The sequence below is a fragment of the Phaenicophaeus curvirostris genome, chromosome 6, assembly GCF_032191515.1.
Source record: "Phaenicophaeus curvirostris isolate KB17595 chromosome 6, BPBGC_Pcur_1.0, whole genome shotgun sequence".
NCBI lineage: Eukaryota > Metazoa > Chordata > Aves > Cuculiformes > Cuculidae > Phaenicophaeus > Phaenicophaeus curvirostris.
In genome coordinates this window covers 44,056,187-44,080,838 of record NC_091397.1, presented here as the reverse complement: position 1 = coordinate 44,080,838, position 24,652 = coordinate 44,056,187, and the positions used below count along the sequence as shown (strand labels likewise).

General features: G+C 39.6%; 1 protein-coding gene across 4 annotated transcripts in view; it reads right to left on the bottom strand.

Moving 5' to 3' along the window:
• Positions 1 to 24,652, bottom strand: part of ATP2C1 (ATPase secretory pathway Ca2+ transporting 1) — a 96,640-nt gene that overhangs the window by 50,714 nt on the left and 21,274 nt on the right. The window contains exon 1 of one of the 4 annotated variants that reach the window (XM_069859996.1): positions 21,599 to 21,789. The exons of 1 other annotated variant lie outside the window; for it this stretch is intronic. In XM_069859996.1, coding sequence (XP_069716097.1) covers positions 21,599 to 21,706 — 108 coding nt within the window. In that variant the 5' untranslated portion in view covers positions 21,707 to 21,789. Of the gene's footprint in view, positions 1 to 2,142; positions 2,380 to 21,598; positions 21,790 to 24,652 lie in introns of those variants that run through there. 2 more of the 4 variants (XM_069859998.1, XM_069859997.1) reach the window with 2 other exon arrangements.

Genomic DNA, 24,652 nt, shown 5'->3' with positions numbered 1-24,652 from the left:
GGATGGAAGAAGAAGAGGTCAGAAATACCAAATCAGACAGCAGATAGTTGTAAATACATCTGCCCGTTGGAGACTCAATTATGAGATGTGGAAGGGGGGAAGAGTGGAGAGGAAGTAATTCAGATGTTAAGAGAAACAACTCAGTCTTTTTATTCATACTGAAGTTTAGCTTTCCTCCTACTCCATTTTGAAAGCCCTCAACAAACCATAGCATTTATTTCTGTACCTGATCATATTTTATTTTGTTCCCCTAGGTAAAGGTTTATTTAATAAGTTACTTCTATCATAGAAACATTACCGATTTTTAAATGTAATTTACTCCATACGAAACTTAAGAAATGCCATTTTTGTGCTACCAGCATTCAGAAGAATTAGAACAGGCCTCTACCACATACAATTCGAGTATAGCTGTATCAATGATATACTACTCATTTTGTAATAGCAATAAAAGGCATTAAAATCTTCCTGCCATTCTGGGTTTGGTACACAAGTGTCAGATGGCTACTCCCACCCCAACAGGCACACGTTATTTCTACTCAACAGCATTATTTTGCTTTGCTTTCATTGCCCCCAGTGCCGCCCATTCAAAAATCTTCTACTTGCAAGGAAGTGACTGAAATCCAAAGACACTGACACTACTTCTATCAGCTATCTAGCCCCCCAAAATAAAGACCAATCTTCTAGAGATGCCTCCATACGCTCCAAAATTCCTTCTACCTGAAGAGTTCTGAGCTCTTTATTAAAAATATTCAGTTGGAAGACACAATCAACAGAATTAAGACAATTCTAACATTATTTTAAAGTTAGAAACGAGTTCTGGAATGCTGGATTATAATAACCTCCACAGCTTTCAACACAGGATGGATTTCACAATTACTACAATGTTCTGGTCATGGAAGACAATCATATTTCAAAACAGAATAATAGCCAACTGTAGAAAATAATTTAGTCTATACCACAAACTCAATCCAGTTCTCCATTCAAGTCAAAACATTAAAAAAGCACCTAACTCTTCAGACTGAGGTGGGAGAAAAATGAGCTCCTATGTCTCTCTCAACAGCCTACAGCAAAGGAAATCCAGAAGCCACCTAAAAAAAACCACCCATCTGATACCTTCAAAGAATACTGATGACAAAAGAGAGGTAGAGAGAGAAAACGGTTGTTTTTTTTTATAGAAAGAGTTAAGAAAAAAAAATAGATATCAGACTTCCAACACCAAGTGTCAAATAGAAAGGAAATATCTGAGAAGCTCACAGTCACTATCAAAGGGGCTTTCAAGGTTCCCAGAGCATAAACTGAAGCCCAACATGGAGAAATTTAAATAATTCTCTACAATAAATCATTTCCAAACTAGGCAAGAAGAAAGCATAATCAAGCAACTTCTTTCAGTATACTCTTTACAACTTTATACCAGACATTTCAAGCAGCAGTACTCAAAGCTTCAGTGCCACTTTTAAATTAACGACTGCCCAACAGAGCAAAATCAAGTAATTTTTAAGAACACAGAATATACAAATATTTCAACATAAAATGCAACTGTTGTTTCTCAATTTCACCCTGAAACAAAGTTTTAACAAAATCATATAATCCAAGCAAATACTAAGCACGTAATAGAACTATTCTAAATAAAACATGATTTCTATTCCAACCACACAGAGCACTAAAACACTCAAAAGATGCTTTTAACATCTGTCAAGAGGGAATAAAATCTGTCCAATCAGCTCAACAAGCAGCAACACAAATGAAGAAGAATGATGGTCCTACAATTCTTAAACTACAAAACACAGATCAAAATTGTGGGACGTGTCCCTGCCCATCACAGGGGGTCAGAAGTAGATGATCTTTAAGGTCCCTTCCAGCCCAAACCATTCTATGATTCAATAATCATCAGGGTCCCTTGCAACCCGAACCATTCTATGATCTTTAGGGTCCCTTCCAACCCAAACCATTTTATGATCTTCAGGGTCCCTTCCAACCCAAACCATTCTACATTTCTATGATCTTTAAGGTCCCTTCTAATCCAAACCATTCTATGATCTTTAAGGTCGCTTCCAACCGAAAACATTCTATGATTTCTACCACAAGACAAACACACACGAGCAACCCTGCAAACCCCTGGAACGGTAAAACGGACACACGCACCAGTAGGAGTTGTCACCACATTGCATGCAAAAATCCGCTCAGCTCCAATGAAGCCAGTGAGACTCTGATGAGACCTTTACCTTCATTTTCCATCGAAATCGTACTTGTGGCGACAGTTACAAAAGTCTTTAGCGACAGCAGCGCTGGAAGGCGAAGACAGAGGCGCCCCAAGCTCCCGGGAAATCACACCGCTCCCTCTGCCCCCACCTGCCGCAACATCTGCAAGAGAAACCAGCGCTAAAAGAGGAAAATAATAGCAATAACCATAAAATAATTGAGAAGGAAGCCCTATGGGTGCGCACCGAGGAGCAGGGACGCGCCCGCAGGAGCCTCCGGGGGCCGGCGAGGACGGGGGTGAGCGGCCGGGCGGCAGCACTCGGCAGCCCCGCCGCCACCAGCCTCGTCCCGCCCGGGGAGGGGCTCCGAGACGGAACGAACCTAAAAATAAAGCCTCGCCCCGAGCGACAACAACCCCCTCCCCACGGCCCGCACCCAGCCGAGCTGGGAGGCTGGGGGCGAGAGAGAGAGAAAGAGAGAAATCAGAGGCAAGAGGAAGGAAGGGGCGTCCGCCTCGCCCCAGCTCGCCCCTCAGCGCCCCTCAGCGCCGCATCCCCGGCCCCGCTCGCTTCCGAGGGCGGGGAGAGGCGGCGGAAGGGCGGGCCCCACACCGCGCCTGCGCCCGGCCACGGGGTTGGGGGGGGTGGGCAGGGAATATGCTGGATGGTAAAGCCCCTGCGACCCGTTTTGGAGGTTTAGAGAGCCAGCAGGCTTTATCAGGGCTGGGCAAGGCGAGAGAGCGATCTCCATCCGTCGTGGGCAGCGAGGCGAGAGCTAGGGCTGAAGGGATTTCCTGCTCGCACGTGTAAATGGGCCCAGAAATTTCATGCATGTTCCATTCATAGAATCATAGAATAACCAGGTTGGAAGAGACCCACCGGATCATCGAGTCCAACCATTCCTATCAAACACTAAACCATGCCCCTCAGCACCTCGTCCACCCGTCCCTTAAACACCTCCAGGGAAGGGGACTCAACCACCTCCCTGGGCAGCCTGTTCCAGTGCCCAATGACCCTTTCTGTGAAGATTTTTTTCATAATGTTCAGCCTGAACCTCCCCTGGCAGAGCTTGAGGCCATTCCCTCTTGTCCTGTCCCCTGTCACTTGGGAGAAGAGGCCAGCACCCTCCTCTCCACAACCTCCTTTCAGGTAGTTGTAGAGAGCAATGAGGTCTCCCCTCAGCCTCCTCTTCTCCAGGCTAAACAACCCCAGCTCTCTCAGCTGCTCCTCGTAAGACCTGCTCTCCAGCCCCCTCACCAGCTTTGTTGCTCTTCTGTGGACTCGCACCAGAGCCTCAACATCCTTGTGGTGAGGGGCTCAGAACTGAACACATTCCTTTCCAAGGATTGGTTTTAATGCCGTTTTGAACTTCATAATAGGCAAATATCTTGTTAATTTGGAGCTGGCTGCAGCTCTGCCTGACCTGGCATTTGAGATGAGGAAAGGCTGCAAACAGAGGTGGTTACAGAAGATGCATCTGCTCAGCACAGATCACCGTGCACACAAGACGTTTGTGATAGGATCATAGACTCGCTAGGTTGGAAAAGACCTTTGAGATTATCAAGCTCAACCGTTAACCTGTCCACTACTAAATCATATCCCTAAACACCTCATCCACCTGTCTTTTTAACACCTCCAGGGATGGTGACTCCACCAGTTCCCAGGGCAGCCTGTGCCAGTGCTTGATGACTCTTTCAGTGAAATGTTTTTTCCCAGTGTCCAATATGAACCTCTCCCGGTGCAGTTTGAGGCCATTTCCCCTTGTCCTGTCCCTTGGGAGAAGAGGCCAGCTCTGTCCTCTCCACAACTTCCTTTTCAGATACTATGAAGGAGATGGAGCCCCTGCCACGTGGAGGAGCCCAGCCCATGCCCTTGGCCCCACCAGCCTCCATGCTGGCACCAGGAGCCAAACCCGCACCCCAAGGCCCCTGCTCCGGGTTGGTCGGTGGAAAAACAGTCCCCAAACACCCATTTGCTTCTGATTTTTTTTCTTGGTGGCCTTCATATCCTGCATCTCTGGAGCAGTACTTGTGTGGAAATGGATGTCACACTCAGAACCATAGAATGGCCTGAGTTGGAAGGGAGCCGCAAGGATCACTGAGTCCAACTCCTCTCCCCACATAGGACAACCCCAACATTCACACCATGTGTCTGAGGGCATTGTCCAAATGCTTCTTGAATATTGTCAGGCTTGGCACTGCTTCCCTATGGAGCCAGTTCCAGTGCTCCACTACCCTCTGGGTGAAGAACCTTTCCTAATGTCCAACCTAAACCTACCCTGGCACATCTTCCTGCCATTCCCTCAGTTCCTTTCATTGGTCACCAGAGAGAAGAGATCAGCACCTGCTCCTCCTCCTCTTGTGAGGAAGTTGTAGACTGCAATGAGGTCTCCCCTCAGTCTCCTCCAGGCTGAACAGACCCAAGTGACTTCAGCCATTTCTCATATGACTTCCCCTCTATATCCTCCACCAACCTGGTGGCCCTCTTCTGGACACTCTCCAGTAGCTTTATATCCTTTCTATACTGTGTTGCCCAAAACTGCACACAGTACTCGAGGTGGGATGGCAGCAGTGCTCAGGAAAGCAGGACAACCTCCTCCTTTGACCAGCGGGCAGTGCTGTGCTTGATGCACCCCAGAACACGGCTGGCCCTCTTGGCTACCAGGGCTCACTGTTGCTTCATGTTCAACTCACCATCAACCAGAAACCCCAGATCCCTTTCTGCAGTGCTGCTCTCCAGCCTCTCACTCCCCAGTCTGTAAATCCAGCATTGCTATGTCCCTCGTGCACGATCTGCCACTTGCCCTTGTTAAACTTCATGCAGTTGATGATTGCCCAGCTCTCTAATTTGTCCAGATCACTCTGCAGGGCCTCTCTGCCCTCAGGAGTGTCAACAGGCCGCCCAACTTCTTGTCATTCACCAGCTTAGTTAAGAAACATGGAGTAGCTGCTATTTTTAGGGTTACAGTATACCCAGGCTAGACTTGCAGTGTAGTTAGTTTTGAATACCCAGACAAATTATCACGTTCTGTCAAATGTTAGTTAAAAAAACCCCAAACCCAACAACAACAAAGACTAAGTGCAAAATCTTAAACACTTCAGGTGACTACTTTTTAAAACCTGGCTTTCTCTACTAACCATGTACCCACTGAATCCACCAACCCTTATCACTAGCTGTGTACCATGGAAAAAAACCCAACTTTACCAATTCAATGATGTTTACCCAGACACCTAAGGAATATTATTTGAAACTGTGGTTCCAATGCTGAGCTTCAAGAATGGGAAAGGTTTTTTAAACAAAAGTATTTTCTATTGAGATAATAAATTTTATTTTAAAGTATGATGCACAGCACTAGTATGAGCAAAATGCCTTCTGACTTTCAAGGTCAAAATCTAATGGAGACATGCTAATTGTAGGCTTTACACTCTGTTTCTAAAGGAGCATGACAACATGGTCCGAGAAATACAATTGCATTGACATCTCATGATTAATGACCTGTCACCTTGGCTTTGTTTTTCTTAAGCACCAGAAGAAACCAAAATCAGTCTTTGTCAGTTCATAAGAAGCATTTAAGAAAACTAAATTTTAAACATTTTAATTATATCTGCCAACTCTATAATAGCACACCTCTTGAATTCCTCAGCTAAACGAGGTGGAAGTTTAAGAGCATGCTTCCCTCTTTTGAAGCTCTTGAAGATAAATTTGTTTGAGTGCTAAAATATCATAAATTTGTCTATATTTTGAGATGTAAAGAAGAGATACACATGCTGATTTAAAGTATGAACCCTAGATATTTGCATTTAGGAGAATAAGATGATGACAAGCTGGTTAATTGTTTGAGAATACGTAATGCATAATTTTAGACCTGCCCCATATAGCTGCCATGTTACTTAAATATGTCCGTGGTTACTCCAAGAAGCATCCCACTACAAGTAGGTAGCACTGTCATTGTAGGAATGACTCTTCTCCAAGATGCTGCTGCTTCTGTTAACTTGTTTGTAAAGCAAACAAAGAACCATGTTGAGCTACTTGTGATGCTAGTTACGATTCCTCAATTTCTACACAAAACTCATGCACGATAACTCAAGATGAAAAATATTTAGTAAGTTTGTTAAAACAGGTAACTCTTGCTTTCATTATCAGATGGTACCATTAAATATGAAAAACTTAAGTAAATATTTTCATGAAGGAAAAAACCAAAGCCTGTAGGTCCTAAGACCGTTTACATCCACAACATATCTGGACTTTACATTATGCTGCAAGAAGTTTTGAGGAGAAGATTGGGAGGGAATTCTTGTACGTTACTGACCTTGTTCGCAACTGGAGCTACTGGCATCTAATTATCAGTGACAAAGGTGGCCTACTAAGAAACATTCTTTGTTCATGTGTCAATAAAGGAGAAGAAAGTCAAAAGCAAGCCCTACTGTATAGTGAGAACTAAACAAGCTTCATCTCTGGGGCTCAATCTCTTTCACATTAGTGAATATCTCCCAGTCATACGTGCCTGTGATGCTGCCAGGCAGCTGGGAATCACCTCTTCTGCCTTATATCAGGACTATATCCATCCTTGAAACTTATATTCCCATTTCTGCCATCTCTACACCTACAAACAATGGCTGTTTAATAGATGATGCACCAAGTGTTACAATAGTATTTGTTTTACACTTTTAATCTTGTAAAAAGTCTTGAAACAATATACTTATCTGAATATCCACTGAGCAAATGTGTCTAGCCAGGACTGAATAACTCCAGTGAAAATACATATACATATTTGAAGAACAATTACAAATTCAAATATGAAAGATCAAACAATCTCTAGACTTCACAATTAGAGTCTCTTTTTTATAAAATAGTACTTGAAAGGATATACAGTATTCATAGGTTTAGATGGAAAAGAAGAGTGAACATCCTAGTGGTTGTTAGATCACTATTTTTTTCTTTTTAGTTCACTGATCTGAAAACACTTTCTAAAAACAAGTGAAACTGCTGACTTGGAGTTTCATAAATGTTCAGTTCCAGCTTAAGCAGCCCCCAGCCCCAGACATTCTCTTTTCCTTGGTATGTTTACAGCCACAAGTGGTTTAGATGCCACAGCATCACTTAAGTGTCCCATGTCACCAGAAAGAAGAGTTGCCGTCATCCTGTCACCAGACCCCGCTCCCCACCCATTCTTTCCCCATCCTTTTCCCCACAGAAGTCTCCTAATTTACCTCCTCTTGATGCCCAAGTCAGACCTTTCCTTCTGCAAGTTGCTTTCAGCAGCAAGGAGCCACTAGATTATCTCAGATCCCCATCCCAGGTTGAATGGGGCCTTGGGCAGCCTGATCTAGTGGGAGGTGTCCCTGCCCATGGCAGGGGGGTTGGAAGTGATGATCTCTAAGGTCCCTTCCAACCCAAACTATTCTATGATTCTATAACAGGACTTGAAATATTTGTTCCTCTGAAATCACCTTCCAGATAATTTTTAAAGATGCTTTTAAAGATGCGTTTGTTTCAATTCTGCCAGTGTTGAGTAATCCTCATGAAGTCTACTACAAATTTTGTTAATCTTGTGTGAAGTTCTTCTATACATTGGAATAAGAGAAACATTTTTCTGAATCATAACATCTATAATATTTTAATATGGCCTATGGCACTTCAGTTTGAGGCAGATAAGGGTTAATATGTGATCCTGCTGTCAAAATGCACATCTCAACTATTTGCTTACTTTGCTTCAGGTATAATTCAAACTGTCCTCAGTACACCGAGCACAAATTAGCTTTTCTGGAAGACAAAATTACTTTCTGGTAAGATGGACTTTCATTTGATTTAATCTCATTATCTGTTGTCTTTCATCTTGATGTCAAAAGCTCACCAGTGCTTTTACAGTCCTCTACAGAGTACTTATAGGACTGGAGACAGGACAGGGATTATATTGGAGCTTCTCATTTGGACACTTTAAATGGTGTGTGTCATTTGTAAAGTCTGCATTGCCTGTTTCCCCCCCACATCTCTTTCATATATGCTGTTCAACTGATAGCTGATAGAAGTGACTACCTCACCTCTGAAAAGAATCCTCCAGAGAAAAATTCATTGTATTTTTATGCAAAGTTTGAATGTTTTTACATATGTGTGTATATATACACATATGTATGTATATATATACATATATGTGTGTGGATATATATACACATATAAATACATATATATATCAATATTAAAAAATCAGCTCACTAAGTTTAAAAGAAGAGAAATGTTACATTTTTCCCAGAGGAAACAAGTACTTTTTTCATTTTATAAGTCTGAGCATGTTAAGATGTAAGAAACATAACTAGATTTTCAAATTACCTTAGCTCAGCCCTGTCTTGACACTGTGCAATTATGCTAATTAAGGAACTTTGGTTTATGGCAGTCTTAAATTAGATTTCACTGATTTTTGAAACACCATTATATTTAACCCTCTCATCCCAACCCTGACGAGTATCTCTACAAATATTCTGCATTCAGAGGGGAATGCAGCACTGCAGCAGTTTAAGTTGATGTAAAATCAGGTTTTTGTAATTCTCCATTTGCTGATGTTCAGTTTTGTGCTTCCTGTGTGCTGGCCCTGAGACTGTCATCTCTTGGTAACCCAGCCCAAGGGGACAGATCTAGCCAAGAAGAAAACCTGCCTCAAAAAAGGCATTGCTGCTGAACTGCCAGAACTGGTACAGAAAGGCAGTGTGGGGCAGTGGCAGAACTACAGAAGCTTCAACCTTAAATCATTTTGAACTGTTGTGAACATACACTCTCAGAGCATTCAAGAAAACCTGGTTTTATCTGTCCTTCAGGGAAAGATCAGATGAATTAATTTTCTGACCATAACACTTAAATGTTGTCTCAAACCTGTATTTCATCTTCTATACTTTCCTTCTCTACACCTTCCATGTCTCCCACATCTTCCATACTTACCTGCCATTTTCTTCCTTCAGCTGCACTATTTTGAAATAGTTAAAAATATTAATTGCATATAATCAATAGAGGTTTCCTCTCCCTTCATTTAAGGCATACAGAGCTCTTAAGTAAAAGCTTCAGTACTAAAGTGGAAGCTTTCAGAAGTGCCTCTGTCCTATCTACTGAGGTTTTGCATTTCCAGAGACAATCCTCCTCATTTTTGTCAAGTAAAGACCTAGTTTCCCATTGCACGTAAAAGACAGCCAAGAGAGACAGCCAAGAAGATTGTGCTCTATAACTGGAATATGCTTGGAAGCAAGTTGCTATTGGAAGCTCTAGCTGAGGCAGGTGACGTGCCTTGTTAGGATGTCTGCTATGGGACAAAGACACCGTTCCTCTGCATCATCAGCTGCAGCTACAGTCATGTCATGGCCTGAGTACAGCAGAAGGTGGAAAACTGCTCCCTAATAAAGGCTTATGTCCTGCTGAAGGACTACTGCAATTCATTAGATGGGAAAGAGCAGCATCTCATTTACTTTTCAAATATTTCAGTTACACTGCAGTAAGATGTCTGTGGTGCAGAATAAAGACATTTCAACAATGAAACTATAAACAGTTAAAAAAAAAACCAAAACAGCAGTAGTGAAGTACTTCAGTTTGAACTTATTCAAGGCTAGTGTGCCAAGAATTCCAGGAATGCTGCATATATTATAGACAAGTAATCTTGCCAAGTCTCTCGGCACTTGGAAATTCTTTTTCAAGATTATCGGTGGTAGTAAAATGGGGTGAAGGTAATACTCAGTGAGGAGCTGGCAGGTAATAAACAGATGTTTACATAGTTATAACATTTCAGCTCCTGGCAAGAATAAGATTTTTTTTTTCTTTTTTGATAAAACACTTAAGTGTAATGTGTTGGACTGTGTAATTTTATTCAGACTCAGAGCCAAAAATTTTATCAAGTGCAAGCATGTGCTTTTCAGGTTGGTAGAAATTTATTATAAACTTTTGTTTTACAAGAGAGCTCACATTTCACTTTCATTTTATTGTCAGAATTACTACTGTGCACATGTAAATTGAAGTAAAGTATTCAAACGGGCTTTTTCTTCCCTTATGCCTTAACAAAAGTGGGCTGAGGTCACATTTTAAAGCTGGTAGATGTTACCGATAAAAGCAATTAATGTAGCATGCTTCTATTGCAGCTACATTCACTAGTGTAAAAGACCTCTAACCTTAAGGTAACCCCAAGTGGTGAACTGAAAAACTAAATCTGTATTCAGATACATCCTTTAGTCAAGCCCAATGATAAGGCTGCAAGGGGAGAAGTAAAATTGTGCACACAGATTATGTATCACTCAGAAGCTCGGTGAAGTACGTTCTGTAAAAATACCCAAATTTAACAAGGTTGTTCTGACCTCATTCCCTACCCTATGCAAGTTTGTGGTAGGACAAAACAGGTGGGAGCAAGTGCTCACAAGCATTCCCCTACCACTGCTGATGAACATCAGACATCAGCACAAGGGGACTGGAAAACAAACATCCATTTCAGGGCAGCACAAAAAGGCTCCTGTCTGCCTTGGAAATAGGTGCTAGAATATTTTCCAGCAACATCACCATCTTTAGCTTAACTTTTACATTAAATAATAGATAACATACTCAAGTCCATACATCACCAAGGGTTGGATGCAGTCCCAACTGAAACTGGCAGGAGTGGATATGGGAGGGACAAACCTCACAGCTATATCATATGAATTGGGAGATTATATCCCACCAGCCTATTGCAATGAGAGAATTAAAAGGGCCCTGAGGTGCCCCTTTCTCTCCCTTCCAGTAAATTAGTGACTAATGTCAGCTGCATTCTGTGCATCTGCAACAAGGCAAGAAGCACCAGAGGGGGATTTAATTTAAAGAGTTGAAAATTGTACCTTATGCCCTCCTCCCCACCATCTGGCTAGTGGGGACATTCTGTACAAAGTCAGCATGCCAACTGCCAATTCAGAAGGAAAAAAAAGAAGTTTCTCATTCAGTAAAAATATTAGGCAGTTCCCATTCCATCTTTAAGGGCCTCCGACATAGTCCAAATCTATTGAGGAGTTCTATGGATACAACCCTATCTATAGGCTACAGAAACTGGTGGTGATAGATCAATGAAAAGCTTGTTTCCTATTTGAAGTTCATCTGAAGTAAAGTATAACTCTAAAGATTCTATATACTGTTTGAAAACTGCCCAGAATCTATTTATTTCTAAACAGAGGCATGAGTTTTATCGTGTCTTGCATATTTCATATAATATATTTAAGGTCAGAAGATTATAATATTATAATATTATCATATTATAAGATGTATTAAAATATTATTGCTATGAGATCGTTTTAATCATATAACATAAAATATAGCTTACATTACATGCTTCTGTGATTCCTATCATATCAATGATTTACTTAATCTGTCATTAGGTTATCTATCATTAGGTTATATCTAATCATATATCCATCCAGACATATACCTATGGTTTATTTAATATGTTGAACTAAGAAGATATCAAGCTGTAAACAGTTTCTGATTCATCACAGAATGACCTGTGGAAAATCATCCATTCATTGGGGAAAAAAATAAAACTATCATTGAAAGCCTCTAACATTGTAGGAGCAACACGGATTAGTTGGAAAGTACTTGCATGTATATACAGTGGGAACCAAAAAATTAATTTTGCTACTCTTGACATTGAAGAACAGGAGTCCTAGAGAATTTTCTCCATTAGATAAACATTCCACTAAAACAGATGCTTTTCAGAATTTGTCTTTTATATCTCCCATAATTTTCACTCCAGAACTGGTTTCCCTTTTTGAAAAGTTGTTCTTTGGTTGTTTACAGCCTCACATCTTTAATGTGTATACAGAGTCTGATGCTGTTTTTCACTTCCTGGGACAGATTATAGAGGATTTTAAATAACGTAACCTTAGTGTTTCAGTTTTTCCTGTTGATAAAGTCTGTTATATCCTAAGCCATTGTCTCACTGGAATAGCTGAAGAGAGTGCTAGGTTTGAAGAAATTAAACTTTGCAGCAATTAGACTATTACATCCTACAGAGTCTAATCAAGATCCTGCTTCCAAGGTCAAACTGTAAAAAAAAATGCAGAACTGTTAACGGAGAAACTGAAAATTAGTGATAAAAAAAAGCTCTGTTTTTAGATGAGCCAAAATCTTTAGAATTGCATTTCTTGTGCAGTTTGTGACAAAAGGAAATCCACCATTTTTTTCACCCAAGTCCTAGGCTACTTGAAGAAGTACATCTATTTTAAAGAAAAGAGCAAGTGACTTCATACATTTCTGTGGCCATTCCCATAATGGCCTCTGATCCCGATGGTAACTTTTGAGCAAGTATTTTCTAATTAGTTCCAGGTTTACTGCAGGTATACAAGCTTCACAAGCACCTATCTTTAAGCAGCACTCTTTTTTTCGCTACTTTTACATGATTTTGAACCAGCCTAGCCATTTGCGACAGTAACTGCATTCAACCTTTGAAAATAGCTGTGGCACGACATCCTGTCCTTCCATGTTAAATTAGCCCTGCTCAAACACAGTGCCTTTTGGAGTACTGTAATTGAAGGAGCAACTACATGAAATTTATTCAGGTTTAGAAGTGTCTAACAGCAACGCCAGCACTTCCAAGTCCTATATTTGCAATGATCATATATATATATATATAGTTAGCCCTCACTGAAAATACTACATGATACTAAGAAAGGCAATCATTATTAAGATTGCTATTAGTATTCAGGTTCCTCCCTTTGTCCTAAGGACTGAGTTCAGTCTGTAGTGGCCTACAACACGCTTGCTGTGGATACAAGGCAAATGCCATAAAGAAAGAGGTGTGGCATAGCATGAACACCAGGGAAAGGCTACAACCAAAAGCCTGACTCTCACAATAATGCTGTCTTAATAGCATTTGCAGTTCCTGGGCCTTAATATCATATTCTTTGATATTACATGCTGGTTCCTGGAACTGTGCAATTGTAGCAAAGATGTTTGCCTATGCTGAAAAAAGTTTCTGATCCTTTTAGTTGCATAGAAAAGCTTGAAAGCATGAACCTCAAACCTTGAAGAGAAAGGCCAAATGAAATTTCTCTGAAAAGAAATCAGAACTTGAAAGGCTAAGTATTTTTTGTAATTGTTTGGAATAACAGTCTTGGAATTTCTAGTATTCAAAAGCACATTCAACTAGCCTTTTTAATACCTCTTGAGCACTTTCTGCTCTAATTCATTTTAATATATGGTAAAAAATCAGAGCTGCTATATCTCTGTCTAATTTCCTGGGGAGAAATATGAATATACACATGTGTTACTGAGTGCACATGAGCTCAATACCTCTTAATTGTAACAAATGTTCAGTACATCTGATGGTTTGATAAGCTACTTTGACAGGGCACAGCTGAAGAAATGCAATTAAGAAAATAGGAATCACAAGTATATGTTTTGTTTTACTGTCTCAGAACTTCAAATGCTACCTAAATTTTTGTGGGTTTCTTGTCTTTCTGCAGTACTAGAAATGTTAACATGAAAGCCCCAAAAATGAAATCTGATTCACCTGTATCTGGCAGACTTAGTCACAGTTTAAAAAGGGAGGAAACAGTGGGACAGGACAGAGAGAATTTTTTAGTTAAAAATAATGTGTTTCATTTGTACACAAATAAGGCTACAATAATGGAATATATCTTAGTTTTGAAATATTTTCTTTTGGCCTTCAATCTTTGACATACTTGTGTTTACAAATACTGCTCTTCCAGTTACACAAATAATGCTGTAAAAGTCCAACTTAGTCTCTCTAATGCTTGAGCTTTCTACTGCAGTGTTGATTCTGTCGAGATTTTTCATTTTACTAGATTTCGGAAGTGGCAGCCAGCCCTCTCCACTCCCCCCATTCCCCAAGCAATAGTTGTCATCAGTAGCCATTTAGCCGTGATACTTGCCTAAGAGCAGAAACTGGCACACTATACGATATAGTGTCACTAGAAGTGCCTAAATGAAAAATCCTATTTCATGAAATGTCACACAATCCTATTGTAAATGTCAACGATGTGAGAATTCTTCAGCAGACCATTTCATATATTTAGACTCAAAAAATTAAATAAGCATTGACCATTTAGATTATTAAGTTTTCCACTTCTTAAAATAAGAATTTGAATAGTATAAACCATTAGTCAAGAGCTGCCACAGTCCATAAGTGGCTAGATAAGTTCTTCAAGATGCTAATGGACCGCAGCTCCTCTTTGCTTTTGTCAAAAAGGCAGATGCTCAACACCCTAAGATTAGGATCCTTGTTTAGCATAGCACTTCCTTGAAGTGGTTTGTATTAGTTGCTATTTTTTTATGACAATACCAAAACCGACTCATCGTAAAATATATGTATGTAGATAGACATAGTCTATGCCTGAAAAAAATGACTAGTTATTTCTGACACAAAGCAGTGGAGACCTAGCTTAGATTTTAACCATGAGACAGTAATTCAAAGATGTTTATCTGAAGGGGCAAACCATCCAAGCTTCAATATCAATGATCATAATTCAAGAAGAAAATCTACTTAAGGGGAAAAAAGAAGAATCAGCACGTCCCAGGAAAACTTCACACAATCCTGACAGGAATTGACAATCCAGACAATTCTATGCAACTACAGTAGAAAATTTAGCTTAAAGCCAAACCAGAGCAAATGTGGATTTCTTCTGATGGAGTCTCTCAAATATTGATCCAAATGAGTTTAGAAGAAGCTAATGCGACAAAGAAGATACCTGAGCTACCCATCTCTATTAGAAGACAATGTTTTCCAAAAGAATTTGTGAACTGCAAGGAATTATGACACAAGAATCACTTTGACATAACTACGTTAAGCATAAAATATTAAACAACATAATAACCAACAGTCCTAGGGAATCACAAAGTATTGCAGGCTGGACATAGAACCCCAGAGATACACAGCAATCAGCACTTTTTATGCTTCAGAACAACAAAGAACAGAAATTGGGGAAAATGCTTCATTAGAGAAATGACTCAAGCCTCTGTTTAACTAAAAAAAATCATAGCACCCTAGTTACTCAAAGCAAGCAGTGCTTCTAATGTGTCATCTCAAATCTAACATACGTATAGTTCTTATATACCAAAAAGTATACCACTATTATTAATCAAACTCAATTTAACACATCTAAAGCCATTATAATGACGTTTTCATTAGTAGCTATAAAGATTTTTTAATTGTCCTAGTAGAGAAGTACTAGGTCATTTGTAATACCCACATATGTCATATGCACTTATACCCGAAACTTGAGGCAGCTACACCAAATGCATCTTTAGATACAGAAATCTCCAGAAAAGCAAAACGAAGCTAGACTATAGGTGCCTCACTCTTTTTCTTTTTAACCCAGTAGTAGCACTTGGACTACCACAGACATAATACAAGCATTATCACTGTTACAACACTGGCAATAATAGATCTCATCTCTCCTATACACACTAAGAGATAACATCACTTCCAGTCAGAGGTTAACTTGTGTGTGGTGGGAGGTTCTGTTTAGCTCAGAGCAGAGATCAAGTGCCAGCTGTTTCAGCAAAAGCCTAGCTCTTCCACTGGGTCATATGTCCCATTCAGACCCTTTAGCTGCATCCTCAGAATCTCATCTCCAGGCTGACTAGATGTCTGAAGTCTTTCCCACTTGGAAGAGCTGATTCTAGGAAACGTCTTAGATTGTCATTTGAGGACGTGAGATGTGTCCTTTAAAATGCCTGTAGCCTATAATTTCAGGAACTGTGTGTCAAACATATGTCAGGTTCAGTCATACTAATGTTGCTTGGCATATCAGGACTACATTTACAGAGTTCAGCAATGCCATTTTGATTCAACTGATGTATATTTTAAAGCTGTGAAGAATTATTTCTGTAATCCAGGCTGACTGTATATGTAAGAGATCTTCTGTCTGTAAACTGTGCATGAAAACAATAATCTACCTCTATTTCATCTTTATAAAATCTTTCATAAGAGCCTCTAACCAAAATTTCAAGTATATGGGCTTACAACAGATAAAGTATTCCAAGTGTCAAATACTGATTGAAGGGTGTACCTTATTTCCTATTTGCACACAGCCTGCAAGGTTTTCTCTCCTTGATTAAAGGCCCGTCCTTTGTGAGCACTATCTCCTCAGTTACTTAGAGATAAGACTTTAACTGTTAAAGTGGGGAGAGCCACCATTTTTGAGGAAAACAAAACATAAGGCAAAAGAAAAATGCACCACACAAGCAAACATCTGTTAACGTCTGTTAGGAGACCATCCTCACAAGACAAACTGTACTGTTCCTACGCAGATCTTAGAGCAACTTACAATTCCCTCCTGGTCACAGTTAGGACAGTGATTTGAAGGAAAAACAGCTTGATGCAACTCGGCATAGCTGCTATTATCCAACTCTAATCAAATTAATTGAGAAAGCAGTGACTGAATTGTGAACTCAGGAAAGACAATGTTTTCATGGCAGGGACTAGCTCTCCTGTGACAGTTAGCAGAATAACCTGCTGGGTCTCCAGCAGTCTGTCATCCTCTTTTTGAATGACCTGTTAACTGACTAAGCTTAAGCTGCAGCAGGGAATCGACCACTACCAGGTCTCTGAATTGAGGGTTTTCTCATATATGTTCTCCAGGGTAGTGTTGTCTGAAACATCGGATTCATTACCCAGCATGCAAGCAGCTGATCTCACACGCCAAGTCAAGACATGGATTTCATCACAGAGTTGTGCAAATCTGGGTGCTTAGTGGCTTTTTCATGAATCAAGCACTCTGCCAGGAGCCTCTGTGCTCAATTTATTACAAATGTTACAGGTGATTGCATCATGCAAGTTCTCTACTACACAGGCTCAGCGAGTAGGGGGCCCTGCTTCTGCAGGCAGGTTTCTTATGTTCCTCTGCCAAATTGGCAATCTTGATGACAAGGCCTGATTTAGTACATCCTTCTTCAGTCCAGATGTCCAAGATGTTCCTTACATCAGATTATGAGTGCTTTGATCTTCTACTTAGTACAAGTTCTTCTATCCTATTTAATATAAACAAATGCTAGTCCTTAACTGATTACAATCAAGGTGCTCAGAGCAGTGCACACTCTGTTGCAACAGTAGTGTTTGGGGTTTTTTTAATACCTGAGAGGTGACAACACTGACTGGAGTTTTTCCAGTGTATGAAGTACTCATGACTCTTCTCCCTTGCATTGTCTCTTTGATTAAATGCTGCTTTTAAAGGCAGTTTTAATAGGATGCCTCCCCTCTCACAAATCTTATTTTCATTAAGTGTGTGGGTGTTTCAAATCTATGAGATTCTTCTATCTGTGAGTTCCACAGTTACTGGGGGAGAAGGACAAATACAGCTTACTTCTTTCAGAAAAGAGGCTAAAAAGGGTTCTGCCAAAGCAGCTGCGTTAATTGCTAAAGATATATGTATTGTCAATGCCAAGCACAATGTACAAATCATTCTGTACTGCCTTGGTTCTGGACTCCCAGAGCTCATTTGGTGGTTCCCCTAAAGGATCAAGCTCCATCTGTTAGTGCTCATGAAAAGAAGCTCATGGATGGCATCACTCTTCTGCATGAACTGTTAGCTAGAGAAATTATTTTAGCATTCATCTTGTGGCTGGTGTGTAGCTCAAAAGTAATACTTAGGAACTATCGGCTTCAGAAGCTGTAAGAAATGTCTGCTGCTAGGATTCAGAAGGAAAACTGGTGGTTTCTCAGCACAAAATGACGTTCCTCCATTTTCTTTCATCTAACGTTGGTCAGATGACCTTTGGAAGCTGATTATAAAGGAAAAAAAGCCTCCCGTAGTTTCTTTTGACAAGTTTTATCTGGGTCCAACTGGCATTTTCGACAGGAAGTCTAAGTTTCATGGACATGTTTTAGAAAGAGGTAACCTTAACAATACTCTTACATAGTCATTTCCTCAAACGCTAATTGAGGTTCACTCGAACTAGCAACAAAGGCAAAACTTATTTCTTGCTCAGCCAAATGAATTTGAAAATTACTTCAAGGAAAGGAATGCACCGTTTAAACAAGCCACATACATGCATTCTATTGTATTTTATCTAAGCAGAGAGGCCTCTTAAACACCTCAAAACAACAGGCCTTTTATGTTGGACAAGAAAATAATTGGCATGTTTATAGCTATACTACAGTTTTATCAGCAGGAGCAAAGTTTTCTGATTTATATATCCAGGAATGGGGTTGACTGGAATCAGCCGGCCATGTCATTAAAACCACAAACCCATTGCATAGTCACTGAGGAAAACTCATTTCCAGGGCTACCTAGCTGATGTTTCAGGATTGCTTGCAGTCACTTCCAAGGCTAAAATTCACAGGGCTTTAGGTTTTCCAGCTCCCAAAAAGAAGCAGTAACCATATCAAATCATACATTATATTTTCACTTTCTCTCTGGTGTCTTCTTTTCTATAATTTCTAAGTCCTTCCGTTATCATTTCTATTTGGACCTTACTTTTTTATAGAAAAAAATTCTACTTGTCAATGACAATTCCATGTCCTAGAACATTGTTTCATTCATTTCCTTATTCAGGCTGAATTAATATTCAATACCTCATACCTTCTAAGAACTTAATCATAATAATTTTTATGGAAAAATTCAATGTACAGAACTGAATAAGAATTACTCTTAAAAAAAAATATTCGCACAAGAAATAGCTATACAGTTCTAGAAAAAAAAACTTCTTTAAACAGAATTACCTCCTAAATTCAACTATGCTGTTAAATTGTCACTTACTCTCAAAGAAAGTCCGCCATGTAGCCATAAAACACATTTTCATACAATTTCTATAAAGCTTGTCAAGGAGCTTTCAGATTTTTGTCCTTTAAAACATTCAAGTTAAGTTAAAAATAGGAGAGAATATCATAAATGTCATAAATAATTCCATTACTGGATCATACCTATACTCCATGAAGTCCATGCTCTAGAGACTGGCATGTTCAGTACGGAATGATTCTAGAGGTGATCCAAGAAAGGAAACATTTAATACACTGCTGGTATGGAAATAGTCCTCTTAAACCACACTGTATACCTGAAGCAAGCAAGTTTATCCTTCTTAGTATAAGTCTGGATGCTCTTATCTATATACATGTCCTTCTTGTAATCTGTTTAACTCTTGGACTTCCTAAGATCCTGTGGGTATTTCCAGAATCTATTATTTCTGAACAATACACATTTATTATAGAGCTTTAGTTTTTACTGAAATATTTGGTCTAATGCTCTTACTGATAATCAGTTTCTGAAGAGTTTCTAAGCAACTAATAAACAGGCTTTTTAGCTGTCTAGTTTCCAGAGTAAAACACAACTCATTAAAGAGAACATTGAAAGCTGACCTCAGATTGAAGCCATTGCACTTATTTTAATGTATTTCATTTAAAATGTTTGATCAGTGAACAAGTCTCCTAGGATGCGTATCTTTTCTGGAACATCACAGTGAATTGCAGTTCTTCAACAAGCCTCATTACATTCACTGCATAATATCTGGCAATGTAAAGAGAATGAATAGTAGCATCACATTCAGTTCATTTTATATTGATAAAGCTTTTTGTCTTGGGAGTAACATGCTAATAACCACGTGAATGCTTGTTTTGATTACATGGATTTCTTCCAGCAGTTTGGAGCAGCAATGCCAGAAATATATCACACTGAAGATATTCGCATCCTTAAACAAATGGAATGATTACATTTAGCATCAAGTTACAGGTTGCTCTCTAAACCATTCAATTCCACCAATGAATGTTCAAGTTATAACTGGTCTATGCATCCTCTGAAGGTAAGCTGTCAGGAAAACCTTGACCAACTCAAAGTTATTGCTAACCAGCCCTGCACACATCCTGTGCTTGCGATTTTTGCCTCCATGATTGTACAAGCAGCACTGTAAGTATCAGACAAAAACTTTCTGAACAAAGCATGACAACAGCACTGTTAGCATGGATCCATCAGCCTTCCTGAGGTTTAATTTAATACCTGTCCAGATCAGTAATGGGTGAATACTGAGAAAACAATGACAAAAAAAACTCAAAGAAAAAGCAGTCATCTACTGATAATATTTATTAAAAGACATTGAGCCATTATTAAGTAAACAATCCCAAGGACTTACCCCACTGGATAAAAGAATGTGATCCTCAGAAATAAAAAGCTTGTTCTCAATATCATGCAGGACAACCTGCTGAGCTCAGCTGCACTTCCCACCCAGTGTATGTTTGTAGAGTCAAAGCAGCAAATGTTAATATTTGGTGAAAATCCGCTCTGCCAACATCAGACAAACCCAAGGAGAATGAATACAATGTTTCTTTAAGCATGTAGTGCTTAAGCTGTTAGCAATTGTAAAAACATTAGGAGTGAGAAAGAAAACAACGAATGTTACTGTACCAAAACAGGAAAAGCAGATTTCCTCTCCAGTTATAGCGCTGGTACATATTTTCCAAAATATATCATATAGTAGAACATGCCTTTCTTTGCTTGCTGACCTCTTATTTAGAGAAGTATGCTATTCAACGTCATTTAGTGCGCAAAGAGCAAAGAAATTTAACTGTTTCAAAGAAATGAAGAATTTCTGCTTCTGAATGCTCATCACATAGTCTAATACTGAGCACATATGGGATGAAAAAGAACAGTTACTTATCAGAAGTGGCCCTGTTCCAGACTCACCCCTTCTCCCTCCCCCGAAATGGCTTCCACTTCTAGCAACAACTTCAGATGACAATTCAGTTCTCCTAAGGATATTCAGGTTGCATTTAAGTCAAGAAATCATGATCTACCAAAACATTTGAGAAACTAAATTACAAGCCTTACAGCCAAGAATTAAACCTTTTATTTAACACAGATTTACATGACGAACAGCTCAAACACTGACCTGTCCCTACACCTGATCTCAGACTAATTAGGATCTTAGTCTCAAAGCCCTTACAGCACAGAACATATTGTTATGGCTAACAAAACAGTTAAGGGAGGGGAAGTCTGGTTTATTATTTATACATATGTAGGAATTAATTTTCTCAAACACACCCCCTTAGTGCAATGAAGAGATTCAAGACCACCACAAGTAAAAGGAAGCTTGAAAATTTCTTCAGCCAGCCGGGATGGAAATGAGTGATTCAAGAGGAACTGGAATTACACTGAAAATAGCTCCTGACAGCAGTGAAATAAGGATTTTTGTGGTCCTCAGACAGACTACTTAAAGCTCATGGTCTTGAACTGAAATTGCTTTAAGTGGCCAATAATTTCCTTAGAGTCAAAAATCATTTGTTCTCAGGGCCAATTTTTTCAAAGTCACAAAGCTTTTATAAAAACTTAAACATAGCCATTACTCCCAGATACTGACATTTAGAAAACACTGCACTAAACTTCTGATTCTCTCCATTTAAGATGTAGCCAAGTCACCTGCAGGGTTGCAATTGAAGGAGGTTGGTTTTTTTCATTTGTTTTTACCTTTTCTTGAATCCTCTTGCCTTTCACTGTCGATACAAGTTTCCAAACTGTATGGCTAGGAAGCTTTATGAAATAGGAGAAGATAGATTTATGCAGCAGATTATCCATAATTTAAGCAAGTTCTCTTACTGCACAGTTAAAGAGGCTTCCCCATCTGGAGTTTGAGATCTGAATGCATGTTTTCTGCCTCTTCCCAAAGATTGGTAGTCCTGGACTGTTGCACAATCCTTTTCTGCAGAGCAACTAGTGAAAATCAAAACATCAAATGCAGAGGCTAAAACAAATGACCAGTGTTAAAGTGCCATCAGGGCAGTATGAGCTGGAAAAACTGAGGGGCATTTTACCAAATGCAAATAATTCCCCTGACAGCATGCTCCAACAGTCCTATCTGCTGCAAAAATGAAACAATAGTAACTAGGTCTATGTTCTTCCTATACCTCTCGCTACGAAGAATAAACCATAAAGCTTCTTCAGCGGCAGTAAAGAGTTTAGAAAACTGCTGTTTCTAGCATATTCTTCCCTCTTCCTCAAGTTGTATTTCATGGACTGCACTGTTTGATTTCACTTTTGTTTCGCACACAATCCTGTTATGTGGATTTCAGCCAGATTAATGGTTTCTTTCATTCTCCACTTTCTAAACTGGAACTGCAAGGCACCAGTTACAGGGCATAACAATGTAAGCTCAGATAAAGCTTAGCTTGCAATTGGAGCCTTTGCCTTGAATTTTACCTGCAAGCTCATTTCCTTTCAAGTCATTACTTTTCTCTCTGTAAGCCCATCTCGACTTTGCACCTTTGATCAGCAGACAAGTAATAACTGTTTGCCTGGCTTTGGTAGGGGATGTGAAAGCAGCAAAGCACATTTCCATCAATTATCTTGAGTTTCACTGTTCTAGAAGTTTGGGTTGGGTTTTTTTTCCCCCTGCTTTGTTGTTGCTGATCTTCTAGACAGAAAAGTCCCAGAGAGGATCTGGGCACTTATTTCAGCAAGTCAATTCAGTCCTCACTACAACTCCATAGCCTACTGGAGATTAACTCAAAGTCCTTTTAGTCTTTACTGAGGTATATTTCTGTATATAGGAAATTATTTAGAGCTTGGCTAATGATAAAGTATTTGTCCAGAAGCTATTAAATACAGCTGCCAAAGACTAACCAGTCAGAGCAATGTTACGGGCCCATCAACATCTGTGGGAGTCAAAAGAAATAATTTCTTTACCTTGTCAGCACAGTTTGTCCAAAGTGATCCATGTGATAGGGAAATAATACTGCTTTGCAGGGCTCTTCTCCCACTCATCCCTTCTAGGTCTCACAGCTACATAAAAAAAATCTTTCAACAGATCCAAGAAAGGATCCAAGACAGAGATTCATGTTTGTTTTCAGCATTAGCTCATCCCACACTACTCACACATATCCTTCCTTTCAGGTTTAGAGGCTTGACACAGGCAACCATTCTGACATTTTACATTTGGAAACCTGCCTGCAAAAAATCCATTTTGTGTTCCTAAATGACTGTTTGGCAGCTTATACTTCAGCCCATCTGTTTCAGCAGCACCAGACCTGCTTACAAGGTGATCTTCCACTTTCACGTCATTTCCCATCCATGGATGCCAGCCAATTGTGGGCACTTGACACAATAACTCTCCTGCCCTCACTTTGGTACAAAGCCCTGCTGAGTCAGAAACATCGCTTCTGTGCTTTGTCAAATTTGTTGGCACTTGTGTGGCTCTGACCACCTGAAGGGGAAGAAAACTGGAGTTGCCAGCACTGGAAGTTGCCAAGTACACTTGTTGCTGTGAAGCCAGGGGAATGTTATGACCAGTGACATGTTGTAGCATAAGAATTTTAATTGCAAACACTCTGCAAAGCCAGGATCACCGTAAGCAGAAGGACAAGGATAGAGAGACGGAAAACACAAGCCACAGACACAGAAGATTCAGCAGGTGAAAGCATTGAGTTGTAATGGTTCTTTTAAAATGGACAAATACCAGGTTTTGTATAACCTCTAACTTTTGTCTAAGATCACAGTGTTACATATACGCCATTCACTGAAAAACCATACCAGGCTAAAGATCCTTCTTTGCAAAGTTCTGAAGTGCATGGCCAAGCTTTTGTCAGGCTGGGTTAGCATTGGTGCTTCAGCAACCACCAGTGCCCCTGCCTGTTGTATGCCCCATATGGGTACTTACCCAGCAGAAGGGAGTCACCTGCAGAAATCCAGATGGCTGGGGTCTCAAAAGTGTAGGAGGACATCATGTGATTGCTCCACAACTTGGCCTTGGCCAATACCAGAATTCTACATTTTCTTTAATAGCCCCTTAAATTCCTCATTGAAACAGAGATTAAAGAGTGAAATATTAAACTAGCTTTCTTAACTAGAAAAATTTGCATGAACAACAGTAAGTCAGTGGTACATATCACTAATGTTCTCCTCCCCTCCACTCTCCTTTAAGAAATGAAATAATGAACCAGGGAAAGCAAAGACAAGCTTTCAACGTACCATATCAGCTGTCAGAATGTTGTAGTTTTTTAGTGAAAAATTCTCTTTTCTCTGGTTTAAAATAATGTGACAAAAATTTCCAAACAGGCATTCTGACACCTGAAAGAACAGGTCCTTCATGTTGTGCCCTCTGTTTTATTAAAGAAATTCTGTGGCTTCTTATGCCATCTCTATTTTAAAGGAAAAGAAAGAAATTTAAACACTTCAGCTTTACCTAGTAATGAATGCAATTTATACTCAAATAATTAACCATTATGTGTTCAGAAAACGGCAAACAACATCTCTCAGCTCTGGCATGGAAACTATCCAGTATCATTAAGTATAGAGTTAACCTATTTAACCTATTTGTTCAACTACTGCATGTGGTTTCAGCCAAGGTGATTTTAGCAGCTCTCACACAACACTTAGACAAACCCTGCCCAGTATTGTAGAAATCTTTAATGACAGTTATAAAATATAGCACTAGCAGGCAAAACTCTCAAACAGCACCCAGATCCTTTTATAAAAGATGTAAATAAATCCCATTTCATACAGAGATATATTCATCTACAGCTGTAT